The 26,130-nt window shown below is 44.3% G+C and overlaps 1 protein-coding gene across 1 annotated transcript in view; it reads right to left on the bottom strand.

Moving 5' to 3' along the window:
- The window catches only part of UST (uronyl 2-sulfotransferase), a 911,106-nt gene extending 894,123 nt beyond the window's left edge, over nt 1-16,983 (bottom strand). The window contains exon 1 of the mRNA XM_086927463.1: nt 16,301-16,983. Within this exon, the coding sequence (XP_086783589.1) occupies nt 16,301-16,607 (307 nt within the window). The 5' untranslated portion in view covers nt 16,608-16,983. The remainder of the gene's footprint in view (nt 1-16,300) is intronic.
- Between the last annotated feature and the right edge of the window lie 9,147 nt (nt 16,984-26,130).

The following is a 26,130-nucleotide window of genomic DNA, read 5'->3' as shown; positions in this document are numbered from 1 at the left end:
CGGCCCACTGGGAAAATGCCCGTTGCCCGATACGGCCAGTCCGGCCCTGACTGGAGGCAGGAGATTGCTCTCAGGGCTGGAGGCTGGAGGCTGCTATCACATCTGAGACACTCTTCTTGTCAGCCCCCCTTTCTCATGTACACTCCTACGCCAAACTCCATTAAGGCTGAAGTGTAGCACTTTTATCTCTATCATAGGATGTTTTACTTTGTGAGGCATTAAACTGTGACACCGCTCCCTCTAGAATGTGATTTATTGCCATTACAGTTATTTTATGTTATCTACATTTATATACTGCTTTACTCCTATTTGTCCTGGACCTGCATTTAAGAACCGGGTGAATGTGCGATCAAAAGCTAATGCTATTGCAGGGGCTGATTTACTTTTTTATTGTTGGAGTTTTATAGAGCGTGAACTTGACCCAAAGGTATCAGAGCGCTTTACATGAGCACTAGTTACATTACAGAGGGACACATTCATTTTGTTAGGCGCGGGGAGATTAAGTGATTTGCCCACAATCACTGGATGTTGAGCATCCATAGACATCCAGGACTCAAATCCGGGTCCCCACCTTCGAGGTCGACCACTCTAGCTGTTAGGCTACATCCTCTCCCCTTTGTTAGAGATGCTTAAAAATATTATGATAACTTTATGATTGCACAGTGTCTATAGGGTGGGGGAGTGAGGGCAGGGTTCCGTTCCTCTTTCGATGGAAAATTTACTGGAAGTAGAATTGACCTTGAATGAACTCACTTATTCTGTTCAGAACATTGCATGCCCCTTGGATAGCTGATACTGTTTAACCCCTTCCATGCTGATGACGAACCCCATCCGTCATGCACTACGGTGCTCGTGTGCTGATGACGGCTGGGGTTCGTCACGGCCCGCCCCAGTTCGTGTTGTTTACAGCACACCAGGGGAATCGCGGCCGCATGGAAGGGGTTAAATATGTTACTAAAAATCGAATATGTGCATGGTGGACTCACCACATAGGCCCATGGTCGTTATATTAGTGTATGTCTCGTCCCGTAGACTCCGGGCTGCCTTCCGAGTCAGCCTGGCCGTAGTGGTCACCGGGGCTTCCCCGGTGGGCCGCCAGGGTGGGGGATGGTTTTGGGCCCCTGGGGGGTCGTTTTTGTTACCAGGGGCTGACAATATTGGTCCCCTGTAAAAGAACCGGCTGAAACGGACCCAAGGAAACAGTTCGCCCCCATCTGCCTCCCCCCAACACCCCACCCCTCGTGGGCTGGCCCAACAGTTTTCCAGGGCCGGTTTCAGTTCCCAGTCTGGCCCAGGCTGCCTTGGTAATTTTTAAGTCCCAAGGGCTTGACTTGTGACACCCAACTACTTCAAGTGTAAATCCTGCCAGAAATAGACCCTCCTGTATCCGTGTTTGACTTGCTTGGCGATTCACAACAGGGTTGACTTGCTTACAGTCCTACCAACGCTGGTAAAATGAGTACCAGCTCCCTCTGACAAGTTAAACTGATGACATTGTGAGCTTTTATTTAGTGTGTACTCCGGCACATTCTGCTGTTTCGCCATCCATAATAGGTGTGACAGGGCCCTTGAGCTCGACTGACCTCCCTAGCGAAGATGAAAGGCGGCATCTTCCTGTGGAATCGAGCCTCTGTGCTGTTGGCTGTACTCACCTAAGATGTTACATGTTTGAGTTTTTTTTTTTTTACTTTATTGATCATTTTATACAGAATCGTACAATGTATCTACCAATAGCACCAGTTACAGCTTGAATATAGAGCAGACATTTCCGCATGGTGAAAAGTTACATATCCATTCAGATGAAGCATGGAGGGAGAAGCAAGAGGAAGTTGTATGTAGAGCTACAACATCAAATAATCTAAATGCTTTATATTTTTACTTGTTAAGTTGTGTTATACACAGATCGGAGCAGTGTAGGCTGAACAGAGCTGTACAGAGAAGTTGAAACAGAGTAATGGGTATCGATGAATGGTATCGATGAATAAAGAGACTGTAAGACAAACATGGAGGTGGAATGACACACTTGTTGGATGGTAAGGGAATCTGGGTGGACACATGGATGAATGAATATTAGTGGTATGGTGGATGGATGGGTGAGTGGGTAAGTGGATTTGTGGTCTTGGTTAGGTGGGTGAAAGTAGTGATGAATGCATGGATGATGTATGGCTGGATCGAGGGGGTCAAGAATGGGGCAGAGAATAGGGAGGTGAGCGAGTGACTCCTAGGAAGATAGCATGGATATGTGGGTAGAACATATGGAATGAGGAAACATAAGAAAAAAGAAGTTGTGTGAGGGATGAGATGACTGACAGCAGAAAACCAGGTGCGAGCCTGCAGCTACATAATACCCAGCGCTTGTATGCCGTTACCTTTACGGTTGACGGACAGAGCATAGAAATTGGCCATATCGCAAAATGAAATGCTGACTGCTCCACTGCCCCCACCAAGATGCTCACTTCTTTAATAGACCATTTAATGAAACTGCTAAAGCAAGATTGCTGAAAGGCTGACCGAAGGGCACAGCATCCGCGCCTAGAGACTGGTTACGGTAACGTGTGCCTTACAAATACACTTTTCAATCACAGTAGCACGCTGGGGCGTTGGCACCCATTAGTACGTGGACATTAGTCCGCGTACCATTACTACGCAAGCGTTACAACGCATGCAATGTAACTACGCAAAGCCTTTAGTACGCAAGTTGTTACATCGCATGCTGCGTGCGCAAGTCGGTGAGGGGGCGACCACTTTCAGGAAGAGGGTCTGCTGCTGCTTTTCCGGCTGGCTGTCAGTCATGCCCATCTCCGCGCCTGCACTCGGGACTCCTTATTCTGACTGCCCACGATGGAGGATATCAGAGGAAGCAGGAAGGGGGAGAAGATTAGAACCAAGTGTGGAGGTGAAGAGAGGAACCACGAGGAGAGAGAGGTAAGAGGGGCTGTGTAGGGTCGTGTAGGGGTTGTGTACGTTCATGCAGTGTAGAGTAGTGTCGGGGTTATGCAGAGTAGTGTAGTGTTTGGGAGTAGGGACAGGGCTGGGGTAGGGACAGGGTCGTGCTGGGGTAGTGTTTTAGGGTTAAGGGTAGTGTTCTGGTATTAGTGTAGTGTAGGGTAGTGTTTTAGGGTTATGGGTAGCAGGCCCGGCTCCAGGAATTTTTATTTGGGTGGGCCAAGGGTGCATTTGGGTGGACCACTGGGGCTCGATTTGTCGCATATATTTCTGGGCAGGCCTACTTCGCGGCCCTCCTTTATCTCTTCTTAGCCTTGCAAGGCCCAGCAAAACGCACTCTTTTCCAAATCTTTCTAAATGTCATCACTCTCAAAAAGTGTTTTATCCATGTAATGTTCCTTTGATGGGAAGAGGAGGTTTCTGAGGTGGGAGGATCAGGCAAGTGACACTTCTCGGGCTCCCCCTGTGCCAGCCTTCAGGGAGAATCCCTCTTCATTACTACCCCCACCTGACACCAGACTCTGCAACATACTCCCTTACAGTCTTGAATATCCACTACTCCTCTCCAGTGCACCTTATCTCACAGCTGACCTTGGGCCCCAGCCCCATATCAGGCACCATCGGGCTCCACTTTCACTTTGTCCAGTAAAAACATTAGTAAAATCACCTTCAAACTTAAAACATTGAATATAGCAGTAAATGTAATTAGCACACACTTTAAAGTATGTTCCACAGTAGCCCTTATGACCCGACTGCTAATTAAATAAACAAAAGCCGAAAGGCCATGACTGATGCGAAAGTCTTTTTTGGCACCGCACCATTAACCTCTTTTCCCGTAAATACCTTTACTACTACCTTCCAACAGTGCCCCTCATCCCTCCATTACCGCCCCTATTGACCTCCTCCTCGGATTTTCTCACACCACAAGTGCCCCTCATATCCCCCATAGCCCCTCCCTTTCTTGACCTCCTCCTCGAAGACCAGTACCCCTTATCTCTGTAGCCCCTCCCCTTCATGACCTCCTCGTCTGACTCCCTCACTACCCCCCACCAGTGCCCTTCATCTCTCCCTAGCTCCCCCACCCCATGACCTCTTCCTCAGATTCCCTCACTGCCACCCTCCAACAGTGCCCCTCATCTTTACATAGCCCCTCTCTCATATGCATTTCATTTGTTGTATAGCACTACTCATATCAGTGTAGTGTGTGTCAGTACTTTACATCACACACACATTATACAGATACAATGAATCATACAAGTATGTAAATCAGCCTATAGGGAATGTTACTTAAGCAAATGAGGATTACAAGGTGTATGAATCACGTCATCCATACCGGTGGGCAGTATATTTTAAAAGGCTTTGGTCTGGGGAAACACAAACTCAGTATTTAAAGAGTATTCCATGGGGGTCAGCTTTACTGATAAAAATGTACATCTGCCCAAACATACTCATTTTAGCAACGTTAGAATAATGAAAGACTGAGTAAGTTCTAACTATATCACAAAACAAAAAAAGCGAAGTTTTAACTATACCATTCATGTTCGTAGGCAGCTCTTTGGTGACAGTTCATTGGTCACTGTCCTATGTTAGGATTGTACCTTCTGAACTGCAAGTAACACGAGGATGTCTGTGACAAAGGCAGTAACCCACTGAGCTTCCACATAAAATACAGTTCATCTGCATTTATAAACTACTAACAAACAGATGATTGCTCTCCAGCAGGATCATTAATCACCAGCGTTATCTGGGCATTCTGTATCGTTTTATTGTTGTCCTGCATTGGCGAAAATATTGATAAAAACTGTTTAAACGAAGCACACACTAAGGTATGTGTCCTGCTGGGCCTGTGCAGATTTTAAAAAGAAAAAAAATGTAGTAAAACATTTTCTTACCTACTCTATTAGTCAAACTTTGTGTCACAGCCTGATGTGATAAGCCACTGCAGGGGTTAGGAAATGTGACTAGGAATAAACAAACTTCTTTTCTCCTGTGCTGCATAGAAAAATAAATATCAACACAGCAGAACAGTAGAAAAAGGTTACCAAAGGTTACCGTTGTCAAAGAAAGGATTTGTCACCTTTCACCATACAGAGATGAAGGGGTGAAAAAATAAACAAAGCCTCATTAACATGTTAATGGTCTTTAAAGACCTGTTAAGTACTCGGGTGGGGGGCTATGATAATCTCTAATACTGTCTCTGTGTGCGAGCCCGGGAATCTGTCTCGGCCCGGGCTGACAGACACGACCTGTGCGTTGCACGCCTGCCTTCAAGCCCTCACTGCCAGGGCCAAGGCTCCTCTTTGGGTGGGCCAGGCTCATGTTTGGGTGGGCCTGGCCCACCCGGCCCACCCTCTAGAACCGGGCCTGATGGATAGTGTCAGGAGGTCATGCAGGGTAGTGTTTGGGAGTAGGGACAGGACTGGGGCTAGGGGCAGTGTTGTGCTGGGGGTTGTGTTTTAGGGTTTAGGGTAGTGTTCTGGTGTTAGTGTAGTGTAGGGTAGTGTTTTAGGGTTATGGGTAGTGTCAGGGGGTCATGCAGGGTAGTGTTTGGGAGTAGGGACAGGACTGGGGCTAGGGGCAGTGTCGTGCTGGGGGTAGTGTTTTAGGGTTTAGGGTAGTGCTCTGGTATTAGTGTATTGTAGGGTAGTGTTTTAGGGTTATGGGTAGTGTCAGGGGGTCGTGCAGGGTAGTGTTTGGGAGTAGGGACAGGACTGGGGCTAGGGCAGGGCTTTGCTGGGGTAGTGTTTTAGGGTTTAGGTAGTGTTGTGGAGTTAGTGTAGTGTAGGGTAGTGTTTTAGGGTTAATGGTAGTGTCAGGGGTCGTGCTGGGTAGTGTTTGGGAGTAGGGACAGGACTGGGGCTAGGGGCAGTGTTGTGCAGGGGGTAGTGCTTTAGGGTTTAGGGTAGTGTAGTGGTGTTTTAGTAGTGTAAGGTAGTGTACTTTTTGAGGGTGTTGGTAGTGTTTTTAACTTTTGGATGTATAGGGTAGTGCATTTGTATGTAGTGTTGTTTTTTTTTACTAGGCACGTTTTTAGTTCACATACAATAACACTTTCAGTGTAATGGTATACAAACTAAAAACTTGTGTAGGAACGGTTATTGCTAAAAAAAACGCATAGTTATGGCATGCAAACTAATTGCATGCAAAATAACAAGTCATATTCGCGCTGGGGATGTGAGTGTTGCTGTTGGCTGTTGGAGAGATGAGAGCTTTTTGATGAGCGGTGTGTACCTGTGTCAGGGAGGGGAAGGGAGAGAATTAAGATTAAACTTGGGTGAAGACGTTCAGGCCTAAGCAACGACACCCTCAAGTGCTGTTAAAACTATGCAAAAGTGACGGTACGTGGCCGTCTTACCTCATGCCACAGTGTACCTCTATATGTGATGCCAAAAAGACGCCAAGTCAGGCGTATATTCAAAATAGTCACCTCTGTGTTGATAGATCTGAAAATAGAGGTAGGACTATCCTATGGTTAAAAAGCGGTCGTCATTGCAGTCTGGCAGTCAGGTCATGGTGAGTGGTTGCTCGGACAGGAACGGCCTGGCAGGTAAGAGCGATGGGGAGGGTTGGGAGGAGGATTCGACAGACGACGACCAGGGAAAATTCATTATTTATTTAATTTTCTCTCATTGTCGTCTGTCGAATCCCCCCACCCCATCTCACTGCTCTTACTGGGATGGGCTGCTCCTGTGCTCAGGTACGGACAGATGCCCAAATCCCATTATTAGATTATACTAATATGGTTTAAAAGAAAATTAGTGATCAATCACAGCTTGCTGCGCTCCAGAACAATAATTGCAATTACATTTAAACAACAGTGTAATGGCAGATACATGCCAATCCTAAACAAAGCACCAAATGCGGAGCCAAAACCAAATAAATGCATGATACCTTAAAAAAAATTCACATATGCATAACACATAACAATTGTAAACAAATTTAAACAATGCTGAAACCACCGCCAAGAATAGTGCCTGAAACTAAAGTAAATGGCCAGATGCGAAATGAGACATGTGAGAAGAGCAGTAGCTATGGGAGGGAAAAACTGAGCAAAAGGCAGGACAAATGGCAAGGATTCACCACTGAAAAACAAGGGGTTTTGAAAAGGCACAGGAAGTAACCAATGTAGAGTGATGGTTGTGCTGAAAGCCCCCAGTCAGATACAGCATGTCTCTAGAGACAGCGCATGCACTCCCAAGGTACAACCTAAAAAATGCCTCAAAATTGGGTGCCAATTCATTCATTTGAATCAGTCGATGCTTTGTAAAGCATTACTGTGGGACTCAAATCCTGGGCAACCAACTTTTGAGGTGATTTGTGCTGGCACTCGGGCTATTATGTTCGGGCAGCCAGATTTGCTGGGAGAGTCCCACTTTTGGGATATTTATCTCAGTGTGCCAAAACAGTTCCCCATATTAAATCTTCTCTAAAACAAATACATGTCAAGGTTTTGAGAGAAATGATCAGGGAAATAAAAAACCTACCTTAAAGTGTTAGTCGTACTTTGGGCTACTGGAATTATGCAATTTTGCGAATGCTACATTCTCCATTTAAATAGAGATTTGCCACATTTGCCACCTAATCCATCATCTAGTTGCTATCTAAAACTTATCAAAAGTTGCTCAAATGTGGTGACATGTTCCAGTGTAGCAGTAGGCCCTTCGCAAAGGTTGACTTTGTCATCTTTTTGTTGCTAATTGCTGTAGTTGGGTGTCGAACTGGTACTAATAAAATGAAACATTTGGCCAGATAGTGTTAACATGGATAAAAATAACAAAATAATGAGATAATACTACCACAAAATGCCCTGCATTATGCTGCATAATTTGCCCTTTCTTGCGACAACATTGAATCAGCCCTGCCACATAATTTGTTCCAGCCCTGCTGCATAATCCCAGTTCCCCTGCTCATAGTGCAGCTTCCATCAAACCCTTCCTTGTAAACTTTATCAGCATGGTAGGAAGGCGGGCATCTCTTTACCCTCAGCTGCTGCCTTAGAGCTCTGTCACTTAGAGAGAAAGGGTACTAGTCAAGCTTGACACCTGACATATTGGATATCACTTCACAGTGTGTCAAACTTTCGTGGCACGTGACATTTTACATAACCGATACTACAAACATTACTGTTCTGTGCCAAGAAGACCCCCTGGGAATGACATGTGTACAAAAAAACTGGCGTTTTCAGATGGTACCATTGTTCATCAGATCCCCATGACAAGAGTTCGCAACACCACACACACCTCTCTTCACCGACAGTGGTTTCCATGTATTTGTCAAAATATGCAAATATGAAATGAATGTAACTTTTCATTAAATATTCCCTGTGTGGTTCCATTAAAATTGCGGTTTTGTAACTGTTTACTGTTAAGTGGTCGTCTAGTTCTTAGGTTTCAAAGGAAAGATTTTTAACAGTAATGTTTCAGAGCGTTGCACTACCATAGTACAATGTTAGGGTGTGTTGGCATTCTACTTCAATGGTCATAATTACTGTCAATTAATAGTCCTACTTCTATGTCAGGGGCCAGTCCCAATTTGTTTTTTTCTTTTTTTAATTCTGGTCACCCTATGTGTGCACCACATAGATCAACTGTGTTAAGTGTTGAGGAACTGTACAGCCAGCAAAAGTGGGAACTCAGCCCTTGGCACATGACAATGTTGTAGAAAAAAAGGACATTGAAGGAGCACAGGTGTGCCTGAGTGCACCTGACTGAAGTCGACATAGATCCGCTTCAGCGACCATTAGCTTCCGTGGTGTCGGGGGAGGCGAGTTCCAGAGGACTCCCTTAACACATTACTCCGACTGGGCCGGCACTATGCACAGATGCTGGGCCCCTGGCCTGAGAGCCCCTGACTGGGTCTAGGGTTGGAGTGGGGGCCTTCATGTACTTTGCAGGGGTCCCTCAAGTTTCGTTAGGCCACCCGGTTCAGTGCTCGCTTTCTGATGACGTAACATGTCATTTGTTTCTTATTAACACTGCTGACATTCTGTGTAGCCTCTATTTCTAGGATTTATAAAGCGCGTGGCTACCCCACCAGGGTTTCCCAGCTCTAAGAGGACCCACAGAAAGCGTCCCGCAGAGACGAAAACAAAAACATAAAAAATTAGAAGATCCACGTATTAAGATGTTTACGGTAACCAGTCTCCATAGGGGAGCTCTGCAGCCGAGGAGGAAGGGAGTGCTGCAGGTTGGTAGCCAGGTACCTAAAGGAGCATCCATCTGTGCTGGCCGGATTGAACCTTGGAACCTGGGCCAAGCGGCGATGGGTGGAACGAAGAGTCCTGGCAGGACAACATGGTGAAATCAGACGGCAGAGATAAACTGGACTAGGGTCCGTCAGGCCTGGGCATACGGAGCGGATAGCTTTAAAATGAATGCGCTTGCCTACTGGGAGCCAGTGGAGATCCCCACGTTGGGCAGACACGCGAGAGCCCTAAGGCAGCCTTCTGTGTGATTGTGCAGTTAGATCTGTGTGACTGTGCAGTTAGATCTGTGTGACTGTGCAGTTAGATCTGTGTGACTGTGCAGTTAGATCTGTGTGACTGTGCATTTAGATCTGTGTGACTGTGCATTTAGATCTGTGTGACTGCATTTAGATCTGTGTGACTGTGCATTTAGATCAGTGTGACTGTGTATTTAGATCTGTGTGACTGTGCAGTTAGATCTGTGTGACTGTGCATTTAGATCTGTGTGACTGTGCATTTAGATCTGTGTGACTGCATTTAGATCTGTGTGACTGTGCATTTAGATCAGTGTGACTGTGCAGTTAGATCTAGGTGACTGTGTATTTAGATCTGTGTGACTGTGCATTTAGATCTGTGTGACTGTGCATTTAGATCTGTGTGACTGTGCAGTTAGATCTGTGTGACTGTGCAGTTAGATCTGTGTGACTGTGCATTTAGATCTGTGTGACTGCATTTAGATCTGTGTGACTGTGCAGTTAGATCTAGGTGACTGTGTATTTAGATCTGTGTGACTGTGCAGTTAGATCTGTGTGACTGTGCATTTAGATCTGTGTGACTGTGCATTTAGATCTGTGTGACTGCATTTAGATCTGTGTGACTGTGCAGTTAGATCTGTGTGACTGTGCAGTTAGATCTGTGTGACTGTGCAGTTAGATCTGTGTGACTGTGCATTTAGATCTGTGTGACTGTGCATTTAGATCTGTGTGACTGTGCAGTTAGATCTGTGTGACTGTGCATTTAGATCTGTGTGACTGTGCAGTTAGATCTGTGTGACTGTGCAGTTAGATCTGTGTGACTGTGCAGTTAGATCTGTGTGACTGTGCAGTTAGATCTGTGTGACTGTGCAGTTAGATCTGTGTGACTGTGCAGTTAGATCTGTGTGACTGTGCAGTTAGATCTGTGTGACTGTGCATTTAGATCTGTGTGACTGTGCATTTAGATCTGTGTGACTGTGCAGTTAGATCTGTGTGACTGTGCATTTAGATCTGTGTGACTGCATTTAGATCTGTGTGACTGTGCATTTAGATCAGTGTGACTGTGCATTAAGATCTGTGTGACTGTGCAGTTAGATCTGTGTGACTGTGCATTTAGATCTGTGTGACTGTGCAGTTAGATCTGTGTGGCTGTGCATTTAGATCTGTGTGACTGTGCATTTAGATCTGTGTGACTGTGCAGTTAGATCTGTGTGACTGTGCAGTTAGATCTGTGTGACTGTGCAGTTAGATCTGTGTGACTGCATTTAGATCTGTGTGACTGTGCATTTAGATCTGTGTGACTGTGCAGTTAGATCTGTGTGACTGTGCAGTTAGATCTGTGTGACTGTGCATTTAGATCTGTGTGACTGTGCATTTAGATCTGTGTGACTGCATTTAGATCTGTGTGACTGTGCATTTAGATCAGTGTGACTGTGCATTAAGATCTGTGTGACTGTGCAGTTAGATCTGTGTGACTGTGCATTTAGATCTGTGTGACTGTGCAGTTAGATCTGTGTGGCTGTGCATTTAGATCTGTGTGACTGTGCATTTAGATCTGTGTGACTGTGCAGTTAGATCTGTGTGACTGTGCATTTAGATCTGTGTGACTGTGCAGTTAGATCTGTGTGACTGTGCAGTTAGATCTGTGTGACTGTGCAGTTAGATCTGTGTGACTGCATTTAGATCTGTGTGACTGTGCATTTAGATCTGTGTGACTGCATTTAGATCTGTGTGACTGTGCATTTAGATCAGTGTGACTGTGCATTAAGATCTGTGTGACTGTGCAGTTAGATCTGTGTGACTGTGCATTTAGATCTGTGTGACTGTGCAGTTAGATCTGTGTGGCTGTGCATTTAGATCTGTGTGACTGTGCATTTAGATCTGTGTGACTGTGCAGTTAGATCTGTGTGGCTGTGCATTTAGATCTGTGTGACTATGCATTTAGATCTGTGTGACTGTGCAGTTAGATCTGTGTGACTGTGCATTTAGATCTGTGTGACTGTGCAGTTAGATCTGTGTGACTGTGCATTTAGATCTGTGTGACTGCATTTAGATCTGTGTGACTGTGCATTTAGATCTGTGTGACTGTGCATTTAGATCTGTTTGATTGTGCAGTTAGATCTGTGTGGCTGTGCATTTAGATCTGTGTGACTGTGCATTTAGATCTGTGTGACTGTGCAGTTAGATCTGTGTGACTGTGCATTTAGATCAGTGTGACTGTGCATTAAGATCTGTGTGACTGTGCAGTTAGATCTGTGTGACTGTGCATTTAGATCTGTGTGACTGTGCAGTTAGATCTGTGTGGCTGTGCATTTAGATCTGTGTGACTGTGCATTTAGATCTGTGTGACTGTGCAGTTAGATCTGTGTTACTGTGCAGTTAGATCTGTGTGACTGTGCAGTTAGATCTGTGTGACTGCATTTAGATCTGTGTGACTGCATTTAGATCTGTGTGACTGTGCATTTAGATCTGTGTGACTGTGCAGTTAGATCTGTGTGACTGTGCAGTTAGATCTGTGTGACTGTGCATTTAGATCTGTGTGACTGTGCATTTAGATCTGTGTGACTGCATTTAGATCTGTGTGACTGTGCATTTAGATCTGTGTGACTGTGCATTTAGATCTGTGTGACTGTGCAGTTAGATCTGTGTGACTGTGCAGTTAGATCTGTGTGACTGTGCAGTTAGATCTGTGTGACTGCATTTAGATCTGTGTGACTGCATTTAGATCTGTGTGACTGTGCAGTTAGATCTGTGTGACTGTGCATTTAGATCTGTGTGACTGTGCAGTTAGATCTGTGTGACTGTGCAGTTAGATCTGTGTGACTGTGCATTTAGATCTGTGTGACTGTGCATTTAGATCTGTGTGACTGCATTTAGATCTGTGTGACTGTGCATTTAGATCAGTGTGACTGTGCATTAAGATCTGTGTGACTGTGCAGTTAGATCTGTGTGACTGTGCATTTAGATCTGTGTGACTGTGCAGTTAGATCTGTGTGGCTGTGCATTTAGATCTGTGTGACTGTGCATTTAGATCTGTGTGACTGTGCAGTTAGATCTGTGTGACTGTGCATTTAGATCTGTGTGACTGTGCAGTTAGATCTGTGTGACTGTGCAGTTAGATCTGTGTGACTGTGCAGTTAGATCTGTGTGACTGCATTTAGATCTGTGTGACTGTGCATTTAGATCTGTGTGACTGTGCATTTAGATCAGTGTGACTGTGCATTAAGATCTGTGTGACTGTGCAGTTAGATCTGTGTGACTGTGCATTTAGATCTGTGTGACTGTGCAGTTAGATCTGTGTGGCTGTGCATTTAGATCTGTGTGACTGTGCATTTAGATCTGTGTGACTGTGCAGTTAGATCTGTGTGGCTGTGCATTTAGATCTGTGTGACTATGCATTTAGATCTGTGTGACTGTGCAGTTAGATCTGTGTGACTGTGCATTTAGATCTGTGTGACTGTGCAGTTAGATCTGTGTGACTGTGCATTTAGATCTGTGTGACTGCATTTAGATCTGTGTGACTGTGCATTTAGATCTGTGTGACTGTGCATTTAGATCTGTTTGATTGTGCAGTTAGATCTGTGTGGCTGTGCATTTAGATCTGTGTGACTGTGCATTTAGATCTGTGTGACTGTGCAGTTAGATCTGTGTGACTGTGCATTTAGATCAGTGTGACTGTGCATTAAGATCTGTGTGACTGTGCAGTTAGATCTGTGTGACTGTGCATTTAGATCTGTGTGACTGTGCAGTTAGATCTGTGTGGCTGTGCATTTAGATCTGTGTGACTGTGCATTTAGATCTGTGTGACTGTGCAGTTAGATCTGTGTGACTGTGCAGTTAGATCTGTGTGACTGTGCAGTTAGATCTGTGTGACTGCATTTAGATCTGTGTGACTGTGCATTTAGATCTGTGTGACTGTGCAGTTAGATCTGTGTGACTGTGCAGTTAGATCTGTGTGACTGTGCATTTAGATCTGTGTGACTGTGCATTTAGATCTGTGTGACTGCATTTAGATCTGTGTGACTGTGCATTTAGATCAGTGTGACTGTGCATTAAGATCTGTGTGACTGTGCAGTTAGATCTGTGTGACTGTGCATTTAGATCTGTGTGACTGTGCAGTTAGATCTGTGTGGCTGTGCATTTAGATCTGTGTGACTGTGCATTTAGATCTGTGTGACTGTGCAGTTAGATCTGTGTGACTGTGCATTTAGATCTGTGTGACTGTGCAGTTAGATCTGTGTGACTGTGCAGTTAGATCTGTGTGACTGTGCAGTTAGATCTGTGTGACTGCATTTAGATCTGTGTGACTGTGCATTTAGATCTGTGTGACTGCATTTAGATCTGTGTGACTGTGCAGTTAGATCTGTGTGACTGTGCATTAAGATCTGTGTGACTGTGCAGTTAGATCTGTGTGACTGTGCATTTAGATCTGTGTGACTGTGCAGTTAGATCTGTGTGACTGTGCATTTAGATCTGTGTGACTGCATTTAGATCTGTGTGACTGTGCATTTAGATCTGTGTGACTGTGCATTTAGATCTGTTTGATTGTGCAGTTAGATCTGTGTGGCTGTGCATTTAGATCTGTGTGACTGTGCATTTAGATCTGTGTGACTGTGCAGTTAGATCTGTGTGACTGTGCATTTAGATCTGTGTGACTGTGCATTTAGATCTGTGTGACTGTGCAGTTAGATCTGTGTGACTGTGCATTTAGATCTGTGTGACTGCATTTAGATCTGTGTGACTGTGCAGTTAGATCTGTGTGACTGTGCATTTAGATCTGTGTGACTGCATTTAGATCTGTGTGACTGTGCAGTTAGATCTGTGTGACTGTGCAGTTAGATCTGTGTGACTGTGCATTTAGATCTGTGTGACTGTGTATTTAGATGTGTGCCTGTGCATTTAGATCTAGGTGACTGTGTATTTAGATCTGTGTGGCTGTGCAGTTAGATCTGTGTGACTGTGCATTTAGATCTGTGTGACTGTGCAGTTAGATCTGTGTGACTGTGCATTTAGATCTGTGTGACTGTGCAGTTAGATCTGTGTGACTGTGCAGTTAGATCTGTGTGACTGTGCATTTAGATCTGTGTGACTGTGCATTTAGATCTGTGTGACTGCATTTAGATATGTGTGACTGTGCATTTAGATCTGTGTGACTGTGCAGTTAGATCTGTGTGACTGTGCAGTTAGATCTGTGTGATTGTTCAGTTAGGTACACAAGTACTCACTCTCTTCTGTTGGCTCCAACTTCTTGCTCCACTCTTATAGTTTTGTGTGAAGCTTAGGACCAGGAGCTCAGACACCACGTTCCCAGAGGGAAATTCCAGAGGACAATATACTAATGTTTGTTTTTTTAATTACTGGACACATTTGTCGGATAGGTCTCTCATGGAAACTGAACTACCTAGGAGAGGCAGACCAAACCTGGAAACTATACTGACAGAATAAAAAATATAAACTTAATACACATGAGAAGCACAACAAACAATGGACAACACATTGTACTGGTTAAAAAATATATATAAATTTAACACAACAGACTCCCATGAAAAACAATCCACGACATTGAACCTAAAACCAATCCAAGAAGCTACAGGCTTAAAAGCACTTTTCTCCTCTCGAGATAAGGGACAGATGACAGCTAAGCATGGTTCCATTTAGGCGATCCCATCTCTCTAATTTGTAAAGAGTTCACAGCATATTTTGAAAAGCATATGCACAACTACAACTGCATGCGCAGAGTACACATACAAAAATCACAAATGGTGAAAAATGCGTAAAAGCTGGGGTAGGAGGTTTGCCCTGCTAAGTTACTAATTCTGAAATGTTTTTAAAAAAAACAGGCACCACCACAGAGTGGGTGCTGTTCAACCCGAGTGTTGATAAAATGCTGGTCTTGTTTTGAGCAGACGTGACCCGCCTTTTTCCCGGGGCAGGTTTGTATCGCTGCTGCTGCCCACGTGTGCCTGCTTCTGCTTGTCTGTTCCCATCACTTGTTCTTTACAACGACTGCTGAGATATGCCTGCTGGCCATGTTTGTCACGAGCTCATGTGAAACAGAAACTGTGCGTACGTTGTCGGTGTTCTCTTTCTGGTAAAATAAAGAAAAGAAGCTGCGCTTTCACGTGGCCATGTCGGCGCTACATCAGCCCTCGTCACCATTTGAATTCCTAAGGCACACACCCGTGCCAAACAATTTCCCTTGGCTTGAAATTGTAAATTTCCCTACCAGACTGTATGGAATGTGCCAACCTCACAAACAGCCGCTTTCCACATCAGCCCCGGAGCCCTTTAAGCATGCCGAAGCCACAGAAAGGTGAAACCCCGCAAAATTCACACGTCTACAAGTTACAGGGGGGAGGAGCCGTCGAGGCGTGCATGGCAGCGTGGATGTGCCAGGCGCTTCAGAGGCACTGCACAGATGTAGGCTAACCCCAGGGGTAGCGCCTGAAATACCCTCAGACAGCAGAGCACGCCCAGGAAGGCCGGCGGAAGTAGAAAAGCAAGCACGAGTTAAATGTCATGCACCCGTGGCCCAGACAGACAGGGCGACCAAAAACACTGCAGCACTGCACGCCAATCCCACCAACAAATGGGGCTTTTGGAGCCAGAATTAAGACCAACAATCTGTGCCTTGCAACATTAATGTATAAGTGTTGCATTCGCCCGTTTACAGAGGCTTTGAGCAACTAGGGTTTCAAATAACGGAGCAAAGCGGAGCAAATGTGTAACAAATCACCAATCCTGCACATTAAATTAAATGCAAGTTGTGCTAACCAAAGAGCACGTGTTTTGAAAGTTTTCGTCACAAACTTTCCACAAATCTTCTCCATCTATCCTCCTCCTCCCCCAACACTCTCTCTCTCTCTCTTCAGATTTCTGCTTAAAGGTACAAGACAGGAGCTTAGCGCCTCCTTACCCAGATAGCGTCGCATGTCTAGGAGGAGCTGCGGCGGTCCACCGTTGAGCTGGAAGAAAAGCGAGCCCAGACAGAAGAGCAGCAGGGTCCCCATGCAGAAGCCATAATCCCGGAGCGAGAACTGCAGGCACGCCGCGGAGAGCCAACCCTTCCTGGCTGCCCCGTGCTGCTGGTGCCGCTGCTGCTGGTGGAGGTGCGGGGCATGTTCCTTGTGGTTGCTGCTGCTGCTGCCTCCGCCGCTTTTACTGCTCGGATTGCTGCTCTTCATTATATCTCGTCCTGGCACAGACCGGCAGGAAGAGGGCATCCATCCGCCTGCGAAAGCACAGAGCCCCCGTCCTGCTCATTGGAAAAGTTGGGCAGGCTGGTTCTTAGGAGACTTTCGTGCCCATGGTCCGCGCGCCGGGGCTCTCGGCTCGCCCCAGCAGCCTCTCACCCACAGGCTGGCACAGACAGAGAGAGAGACGTCCCCGCTTCGTGTGCAGTCGCCAGGCTGAAGAATTCCGCCGCTCGGCAGCCGCGCTAGCAGACTTCTAATCTAAGACACCATGCTCCGCTGATTTTTTTTTTCATTTTAACTCTGGTGTCATATTACATTTTTTGTCTTTTTTTGTCACGGGCTTTGGCTTTCTGCAAGTAGGAAGAAAGTTGTTTTCTTTTCAACCTCACCCCCCCTCCTCAATGTATTTTCTTTATTTCCGCAACAGTGACCCCTTGTGGTGTCACTAATTATATGTATTTCTTTGAGCGTGATATTTTTTTTTGTCAGTCGATCTTAGGTCAGGCTTTAGCCACGACCTTTGATTTTACTAAAATGATGTGTGATAGACTTAGTGAAGACCTTTGATTTTTACCAAAAATGATATGTATATGATACACAAATGGGTTCTTCAGTCAGTCACCTTCATCCATTAGTTTCTTATTGTTTCTATTTTTCTTTCAAGCACCACAGCTTTCCCACAAATAAAGTTTTTAAAAACCATGGCAAAACAAGCATTGTTAAAATCAAAAGTCTGACAGCCAAGGCAGACCTACTCGCTTTGCTAATAATGCTTGTTTATTATTATATTCTTCCACTGGAAGTCAAGTCAAGTCAAGTCATAAAATTTGTATAGCGCACTACATACCCAGAGGGTTTCAAGGCGCTTAGGAAGGGGAGGAGGATTATTTGTCAAATATCCACGTTTTAAGCTGCTTTCTGAACGCTAGGTGATTCTGGGTGAGGCGAAGGTAAGCGGGGAGTGAGTTCCATGTTTTGGCAGCCAGGTATGAAAAGGATCTGCCTCCCATGGTGGTCTTGTTGATGCGAGGTACAGTGGCGAAGGCTTGGTTGGAAGAGCGAAGTTGGCGGGAGGGGGTGTAGAAGGACAGTCGAGAGTTGAGGCAATCTGGTCCGATGTCGTAGAGTGATTTGTGTGCGTGGGTAAGCAGTCGGAAAGTGATCCTCTTATTGACGGGTAGCCAGTGGAGGTCTTTAAGGTGACCAGAGATGTGTTCATTGCGTGGGATGTCTAGTATGAGCCTGGCTGAGGCGTTTTGGATTCGTTGTAGTTTCTTCTGGAGTTTAGCGGTGGTGCCTGCGTAGAGGGTGTTTCCGTAGTCCAGTCGGCTCGTGACTAGAGCGTGGGTGACTGTTTTCCTTGTTTCGGAGGGGATCCAGCGAAATGTTTTTCTGAGCATGCGAAGAATGTTAAAGCAGGAAGAGGATACGGCGTTGACTTGTCTGTTCATGGAGAGTGAAGAATCCAGGATGACGCCAAGGTTCCGTGCGTGGTCTGTCGGGATGGGTGCTTTTCCGAGGGCTTCCGGCCACTAGGAGTCGTCCCATGCAGAGGGGGATGTACCTAAGATGAGGACTTCTGTTTTGTCTGAATTCAGTTTCAGACGGCTTTGTTTCATCCATTCGGCGACTTCTTTCATTCCTTTGTGTAGGTTAGTTTTGGCGGTGTTGGGGTCCTTGGTGAGAGAAAGGATCAGTTGAGTGTCGTCCGCGTAAGAGATGATGTTGAGGTTGTGTTGGCGTGCGATGGCCGCGAGGGGGCTCATGTATACGTTGAAGAGGGTGGGACTGAGTGAGGATCCTTGAGGTACGCCGCAGATGATTTCAGAGGCCTCGGACTTGAATGGTGGGAGGCGGACTCTCTGGGTTCTTCCGGTGAGGAACGAGGTGATCCATTCCAGTGCTTTTCCTTGAATTCCGATGTTTCTGAGGCGTTGTAAAAGGGTGCTGTGGCAGACTGTGTCGAAGGCTGCAGAGAGGTCGAGGAGGATGAGGGCGACTGTGTCTCCATTGTCCAGTAGCAAACATGAACAAAGTCTTGCAAAGGGTTTATGTAACAATGTCACATTTCATCAGTCGATCACATCGCTAAGTGCTGTGTCCCATAACACGATTACAGCACCTCAGTGATCTTGGCACAACTTTAAAACGCTTCCTACATGGGACATGGGGCTATGGAGAAGCATGCTACCCGTGTGAACAAGTGCTTTAGTGACCCACATAGAACTAGTAAGCGCTGTATAAATGTTTCAACACAATATAGAAGTAAGGAAACACAGGAGAATGGTGTTACTATTGTGCTTAACTAAAACTTTAAATAACTGCCTTTTATGATAAACATTATTTTCCTACAGATAGAAATGTGACAGCCCATTGTAGCATGCATTAGGGAATTTACTGGCAGGCAGAGCATCAGTTAACAGAATATTCCCACGACATTCCTAAACAAAATCTTTCAGTTTTTCTGTCACCTACCCCTTAAATATTATTCCAATGTACCATTGATAAATGGGTTCTGATGGAACCGAATGTGGAATGTGGCTTTTGGAGCCCTAGACTATGGCTGTGCTTGTTTTTATTTTATTATTTACATAGTAGGCTACTCAGAGCTCAATCACTTCTTGGCGCTAGAACAGGTATGGCATCATAGTTACCGGGGTGCAAGGCAGGCTACTGTGATTTCGGCTTGTGATTGGTTGTATTTGTAATATTGATGTTTGTGATACATGCATCATTCCGGAGTGAGGGGTGTACATTTGACACCGTGAGCATTACAGAGCCCTGAAAAGGGTACATTATTTACTTGGTAGACCCCTGGCAGTGAGCGGGTGATTATAAGAAGCGGGTTAGAAGAGGTGAGTTTTCCAGTTTGCCCTGAATTGCATGAAGGTAGGGGTATAACATTCCAGAGGTAGGGAGTTCCAGAAACCAGAAACTATAATGGTGACGTTTCTGTCACCTATGCTTTGTTAATACTATGTCCAAGGAACTTTGGTTAAATAATTAGGCCAGCAATAGGAGTAACTTGAAAAACCTGAATTGGACAGTAGTTCAGTTCAGTTCAGTTCAAAATACACTTTATTCGATTTGGTTAAAAATAGTAATTCTTTTTTTTCCTCAATGGCAAACGTATAATGGTTCAGTAATACTGCAACCTTGGAATTATGAAAAAAATGCGGAAACAGGACATCCAAGTAGGGTATCACTGCTCTGGAAACCCCCAATGGCTTTAGTGGAGTATGGCCATATTTACGGCAATGGAATTTTGTAATTCTGCAGTCAATTCAATTCAATTCAATTCAATAAGCTTTATTCGGTTGAAACAAAACAACCATAAAAGCACAATACATGATCAAAATACATAAAAACAATTAGTAAAAAAGTTGACATCCATAATTCTGCAGTCATGGCGTTTTCCACATAATTATGGATTTGTCGCACCTGCAACATGATCCTACATCAGCTGTGAAATTTGCGAATTTTGGAACACATATGTTTGTTTCTAGCTCAAACAGATCAAGCATTACAAAAAAGTCTACCTTACATGTGCTGCACAATGGCAGGCATTATGTTGCATAGATGCCGATTATCTTTCATTAGCAGATTGGCTTATTTAGATGTTAAACTGATATTTTTTAGGTGAAACCTTTGCCCATAGGGTGTTAATGTGTGTAAAAGTGAAAGAACAGTGAAGAAATATGGCTTTAAAATATGCAACCTGTGAGACAGGAAATGTAGGGGGTGGAAAAGAGAGGCATGAGGTGGAATCATGACTAAGCAGACATTGTGCTTTCTGCAACTCCAGTATTCAGCAGCAAGGGTTGCAGGCTCCTAAGAAAACTTTAAGTCACTGCATTTTATGTTTATTTACAAATTAGGCACTGCCCACGTACGTGTGGGTCCTGACTTAAGTAGATCCCCGATTAGCTAGTTAACCGTTCAGTTACTCTGTCTAATTTTGACTTTTATGCAGCTGAATTTCATCAGTGCTGTTGCATAATTTGGTCTTCTCATTCCGAAGTGCCTCTAACCATATTTATTTAATGGTATTTTTGTACTCTTATCCAAATCAAAACATTAGATACAAGGGTACCATATTCAAATACTGTTATTCAAACAATAATCACTGGCTAGCATCATTAAATGGTGCCCAAAAACAAATAAATAGTGAAAATGGGAACACAATCCATACCCAGAAGAAATTAGAGGATAAATACAACCTGCTAGCGGAAAGAAAGCATTAACTTGGCATGGACCGTGTAACCTGACGCAACTTTGATTTATACATTGTTATGATGCTAAACATGCCTTCTGGTCGATACTGGAAGTTGTCAAAACAGAACCTTAAGACAGAAGCCACAATACAGTATTGCTGCAAGAAATACATTGAATCCAGTACTTTAATACCAACAACATAGTACTTAACTGCACCACAGTTTCCTAGACTAATCTGTTAACTAGCTAGTCAAGGATCTAGTTAAGGCAGAACCCACAAGTATGTGGGCAGTGCTTAATTTGTGAATAAGCATTAAATGCAGTGACTCAAAGTTTTCTTAGAAGCCTGGCACCCTTGCTGCTGAATACTGGAGTTGCAGAACGCAATGTCTGCGTAGCCATGATTCCACCTCATGCCTCTTTTTTCCACCGCCTATATTTCCTCTCTCTTTATCTCAATCTTGCAGGTTTTTCATTCCTGCTTTCTCTAATTAACTCGGGTTTCCTCCTTATTTTTCCCTTTTCTGCCTTCCTTCTAGATCACGTGAAGCTGAAAAATCAGCCCTGAGACCCAAAAAGTTGAATACCACTTCCTATCACCCGCAGTCACTCCCAGCTTATATCTGTCTTTTAAAATTCAACCAGGGCGAGGGGCTCAATTGTCATGCTTGCAAGGGTACATTGATCCTGTGACAGGCCCATGTAGCCACCATCAACCTACTTACGTGTTCCACTAATTGTAATGTATGATTATGCATCAGACCTTGTTTAGGGGGCCACAAGGCTGGCAGCAGCTACCAGAACCCAACAATGGCAGTTGAGGTCATTTACCATTGGTGTCCTGGGGTTCATCCTACCACAACCCGGCAAAATGGGCCAAAGACGACCCTTTCCAAACTTGACTCTCTGGGCAGAGAGGGGAAGCAATCCAAGGCTTCTCTGGGTAGCAGTGTTGAAAACAGGAGCTCAGAACAAAACATTCACCCAAGAGACACAGTAGCGTGTTTGGAGCCCAGTGTTAATTTCTAGTTGAAAGAAAATACTATAGTAATAAAAATGAAAATGAGATACAGTTCAATAGGATGTCCAATTATATCAATGTAAACCTGGTTACGATCTTCAGTAAGGCGCTTCACCCACCTTCCAGTATTCTCTTCCCGCTCAAGGTGATTTCTAATGGCTATGGTCCCTGGAATGCTTTGGCAGTAAGCATTAATTGGGCAGAGGTGCAGGTTACTTCAAGTTACCCTACTGATCAGATGCACAACTCACTTTACCATCTTTCACCCCTTGCATTCACTTTGGAAAAAAGTACTCAGGCCACGTGGCAGATTTTTCTGCTTCTTTCAGTTTCTCATTGCGGTTTCAGTCTAAGCCTCACTTTTATCTTCTGGATGGCATTGAGGCTCTAGTGGTGCAATGCGTGTGGTTTGCATGCCCACCCTAGCAGGAGTGGTACCACTTCTGTTCGGACAGCAGAAGTGATCTTGCTTTGGAATGTGGATGGGGTCAACAGAGCAGGCCTCAACATTGCACTTATCATTGGCAGTTGGCCCTGCACCTATCAGGTGCAAACATGTATGGCAGTTTTAGCTTCCGGGCTAAGTGGTCTGTGATGGTGCATCTTCCGCAGATGAGGATTCTGGGCCAATCATGGCTCCCTCTCTGGCAGGGATGTGGCTCCTGTTCCTGTCAAAGACATCAGCAGCACCAGTTCCTCAGGATCATGACAGATTTCAGACAAAACAGTGATGCTTGTTATCACAATACCTTAGCACACTTCACAGTGGGGACCACACAGAAAGACTAGAGGACCCCCAAACAAAAGGGGTCACTCATGTCTTTGCTGTCTGTTGTAGTCAGCTTTCTTTGGCTGTTCCTCACTCCAGTAATGCATTGATCTTCTCTTACTGGACAGCCTCTCCTCCTACAGGGCCAGGCAGGCTCCTTCCTTCTCTCAGAAGGCAGGCGTCTCAGCATGGGAAGGCCCTAACATACTCAAGCAGAAAGGGCAGACTCTTGATGGCATCTTTTACCTCTGAGAGGCTAGCTGTCAGACACAAGCCTTGGTCAGTCAGTGCCTCTTCGAGTACGCTAGAGAAAACGCCCTACCTTGGTCAAGAAGAATGTGCAAATGGTACAAAGTAGGGTGGTTTGGATCCCACTTGTACGCACCTTTTCCTGAAGGGGATGTGGAAGCACTATCTAATGCTTTAGAAACTGTTTGGGATGTTTTTTTTTCCAAATGTCAATTTCCAGCTTTTCCTCACAAACAGCCTTTGTGCTAGATGGTAGATCTCACAGCAGTTAGCATTGGGTCTGACTCAAATCAGGAGTACCCAAAACAAAGGTCCAATGAAGTGTGCGGTCTCTTCATCTGTTTTTTGCAGATTTATATAGCACCAACTCTACCCAAAGGTATTGGAGCGCTTTACATAAGCACAAGTTACATTACACAAGGACACATTCTTTTTTGGGTAGGCTCATGGAGATTACGTGATTTTTCCAGAATCAAAGAAAGCTGAGCCGACGCTGAGGCTCGAAACTTATTCCCCAGATCCAAAGTCATCAGCTCTTGCCGCAAATCCACAACCTTTCATCAGCCTTCCTGAACCGGTAACCAGGTACATTCAAAAGGGCAGGCCATGACTATGACTTCTTTACATTGATCAACAGAATCTGCAGTCCCAGCCCTCACTGCTACCATCTACCAAATGACCAGGAAGAACTAATCAACAGCCTTCTGCTATCTAGTTCCTCATTGAATTTCTAAGGGAATCCTCTTACAATTTACACAAATTACACCTGAGAATATCAACTCACTGTTTGACATTAATATTGAACACTGACATTATTTGTTATTAAGTGTAAAAGATGATTAATGTTCTCATGCCATAATTTCTTCATGTTAGAGGTGCCTTATGTTATAATTCTTGAAGACAGAAATCTGAGGAAGTAATGACTATGTATTATCTTTTTTACACAGTGGCTTTGAATGGAACCTTCTCGATGATACCATTGTAAAGTGTATGCTTATGAAGCGTACACCCTCAACCTGAAAGTTCACCAATAGAGGGGATATGCAGACGGCAGATTAAAATCAAATTCTCTTTAATGCTTTGCTTATCTCTTTACACCTCTATTAAGCATGTAAACAATTATCCACATGAGTACACCTCAGGAAATATAAAACAATATTAAAAAACACGGCTTCTGTCTCGCTACAGATCAAAGAGTTCATATTTAGTATATAGTTACACATTTACAAATCATATAAATGTTAAAAACATATTCATTAGTTAAAAAATGACCTCTTTCATGTACATAATGTTCAGGTAGATAAATAATTTCCCATCCCCATCAAATACACTAATTACAATTAATCTGTCGACGCAGTGTTTCAGTAGAAGTCAATATGGTTCATACCACCTTCCTCAGTACATATATTTGGAAAAAAAAATATAGGAGACAGAGAGACATAATAATCAAAATGCATCATTATCTAACATCATACCGTTTACAATTTTCTGGTATATAACAAATAATATTGCATGTTTTAAGCCCCATTTGCTTGAGTATCTTAAAATACATTTCAGACCCCATTCTCAATGGCTGGTTATATAGAGAAACAATGTCTGTATTATAAAGGAATAAACCCACAATACTAATTAGGTAATGCAGACATCATGATCAGTCTAACACATGGAGATTCTTTGAGTGAAGTAATGGATTGTTAATAGCTGACCAGACTGAAGGCAGTTAGTAACAATAACTTCCAAAATCACATTTGCAATTACGGATTCTAAAGAAACCAGTTACAAGGTACTAAGGGGTCTATTAAGATGTCGGGCGGATCGCCACCGATCCCCAGCCCGCCTCCCATTTACCTCTGCCATATTATGATGGTAGGGGTACCGCTGCGGACTGGAAGACCGTCCACTGCTTATCTGCCCAGTCGACCAGTCGACCGGGCGGAAAAGGGTTGAATATGGTGGCGGTTTCTGCTAGACACCGCCATCCATATTATAATGGGAGCGGGAGCAACCTTTGTGTGGCAGTGGTGCCGCCACGGAAAGGCATGCATTTTTCACAGTTGGGGCCCATTGCGGACCCCCAGGATGTTGGGGAGTGGGGGGGGGGGCACATGGGGGATACCTATGCTACCCCCCTACATTTGCATGCATGACGGGGCAGGCACTGCGCGGTGCCTGCCACGTTGTGCATGCAAATGCACAGTGTGCAGCCCCAGCACTGTGGCGGGTAGTGCTGTGTGCACTGCCCGCCACAATGATGTAGATGGAGGATGCCACCGCTACTGTGGCGGTGGTATCCTAATTGCCGGTGCCGGACCGCTGTACCACTGGCGGCTGGTCCCAGCACCGCTAGGGTGGTGGGCGGACGTAAGTTCGCCCACCATCCTAATAGGCTCCATCGTTTTTACACCAATAGGACAATGCTCTAATTCTTTAAGTTGAACATTAAATATAGGCGCCATTGTAATGAGAATGAATATTAATGTTTGCTCCTCGATAGGTTGTAATCAAACACCATGAGGTGAAATATGTAATCAGTATATGCCACAGTGAAGTGCAAGCATTGTTGTTTCATTACTAAGAGTGAGGTCCAACAGGATGGGAATAGAACCATCATGTGTCAAATTGGAGGATATATCATTTTACTCCATTGTTAAGAATGAGGCCTGAAATATATTTTGAGATACAAAAGCATATGTGGTGTAAAGTATGCAATTATATGTGTTGTATGCCAGGAAATTATAAACTGTATGAAGCTAGATGATGCATTTTAGTAATTGTTCTGATGAAGGTGGTGTGAACCATATCGATTTCCACCAAAATGCCCTGTTGACAGATTATTTTTAATTGGTGTATTTGATGAGAATGGGAAATCATTACTGTATCTGGACATTATGTATATACAAAAGGTCTTTTTTAGCTAATGAATGTGTTTTTAACATTTATGTGAAGTGCATATTTTTTAAATATACTAAATAATAACTCTTTGAGCTATAGTGAGAGAGAAACACTGTGTTGTGTATTTCCTAAGACGTGTACTCATTTGGATATAAGCAAAGCATGAAAGGGAAATAGATGTTATTCTGTTGCAAAGTATCCTGTCCCTTTTAGCCAATCTGGGTGACTTTCCTTTTCTTTGGAGATATGCAGGCAGCAACCACTGTTACTGACGAAAATGTAGTAAGTAGAATACTTTTCATCAAGCATACAGTAAACGATTTAGTAATATTATTTGTCATTCACAAATGTTTAGTTTTCTGTGTGTACTCACTGGGACTGCTGACACCTTTGCACAATAATCT

This window comes from Lissotriton vulgaris, chromosome 6 (genome assembly GCF_964263255.1).
Source record: "Lissotriton vulgaris chromosome 6, aLisVul1.2, whole genome shotgun sequence".
NCBI classification, from domain to species: domain Eukaryota; kingdom Metazoa; phylum Chordata; class Amphibia; order Caudata; family Salamandridae; genus Lissotriton; species Lissotriton vulgaris.
This window is presented reverse-complemented; position numbering and strand designations above follow the sequence as displayed.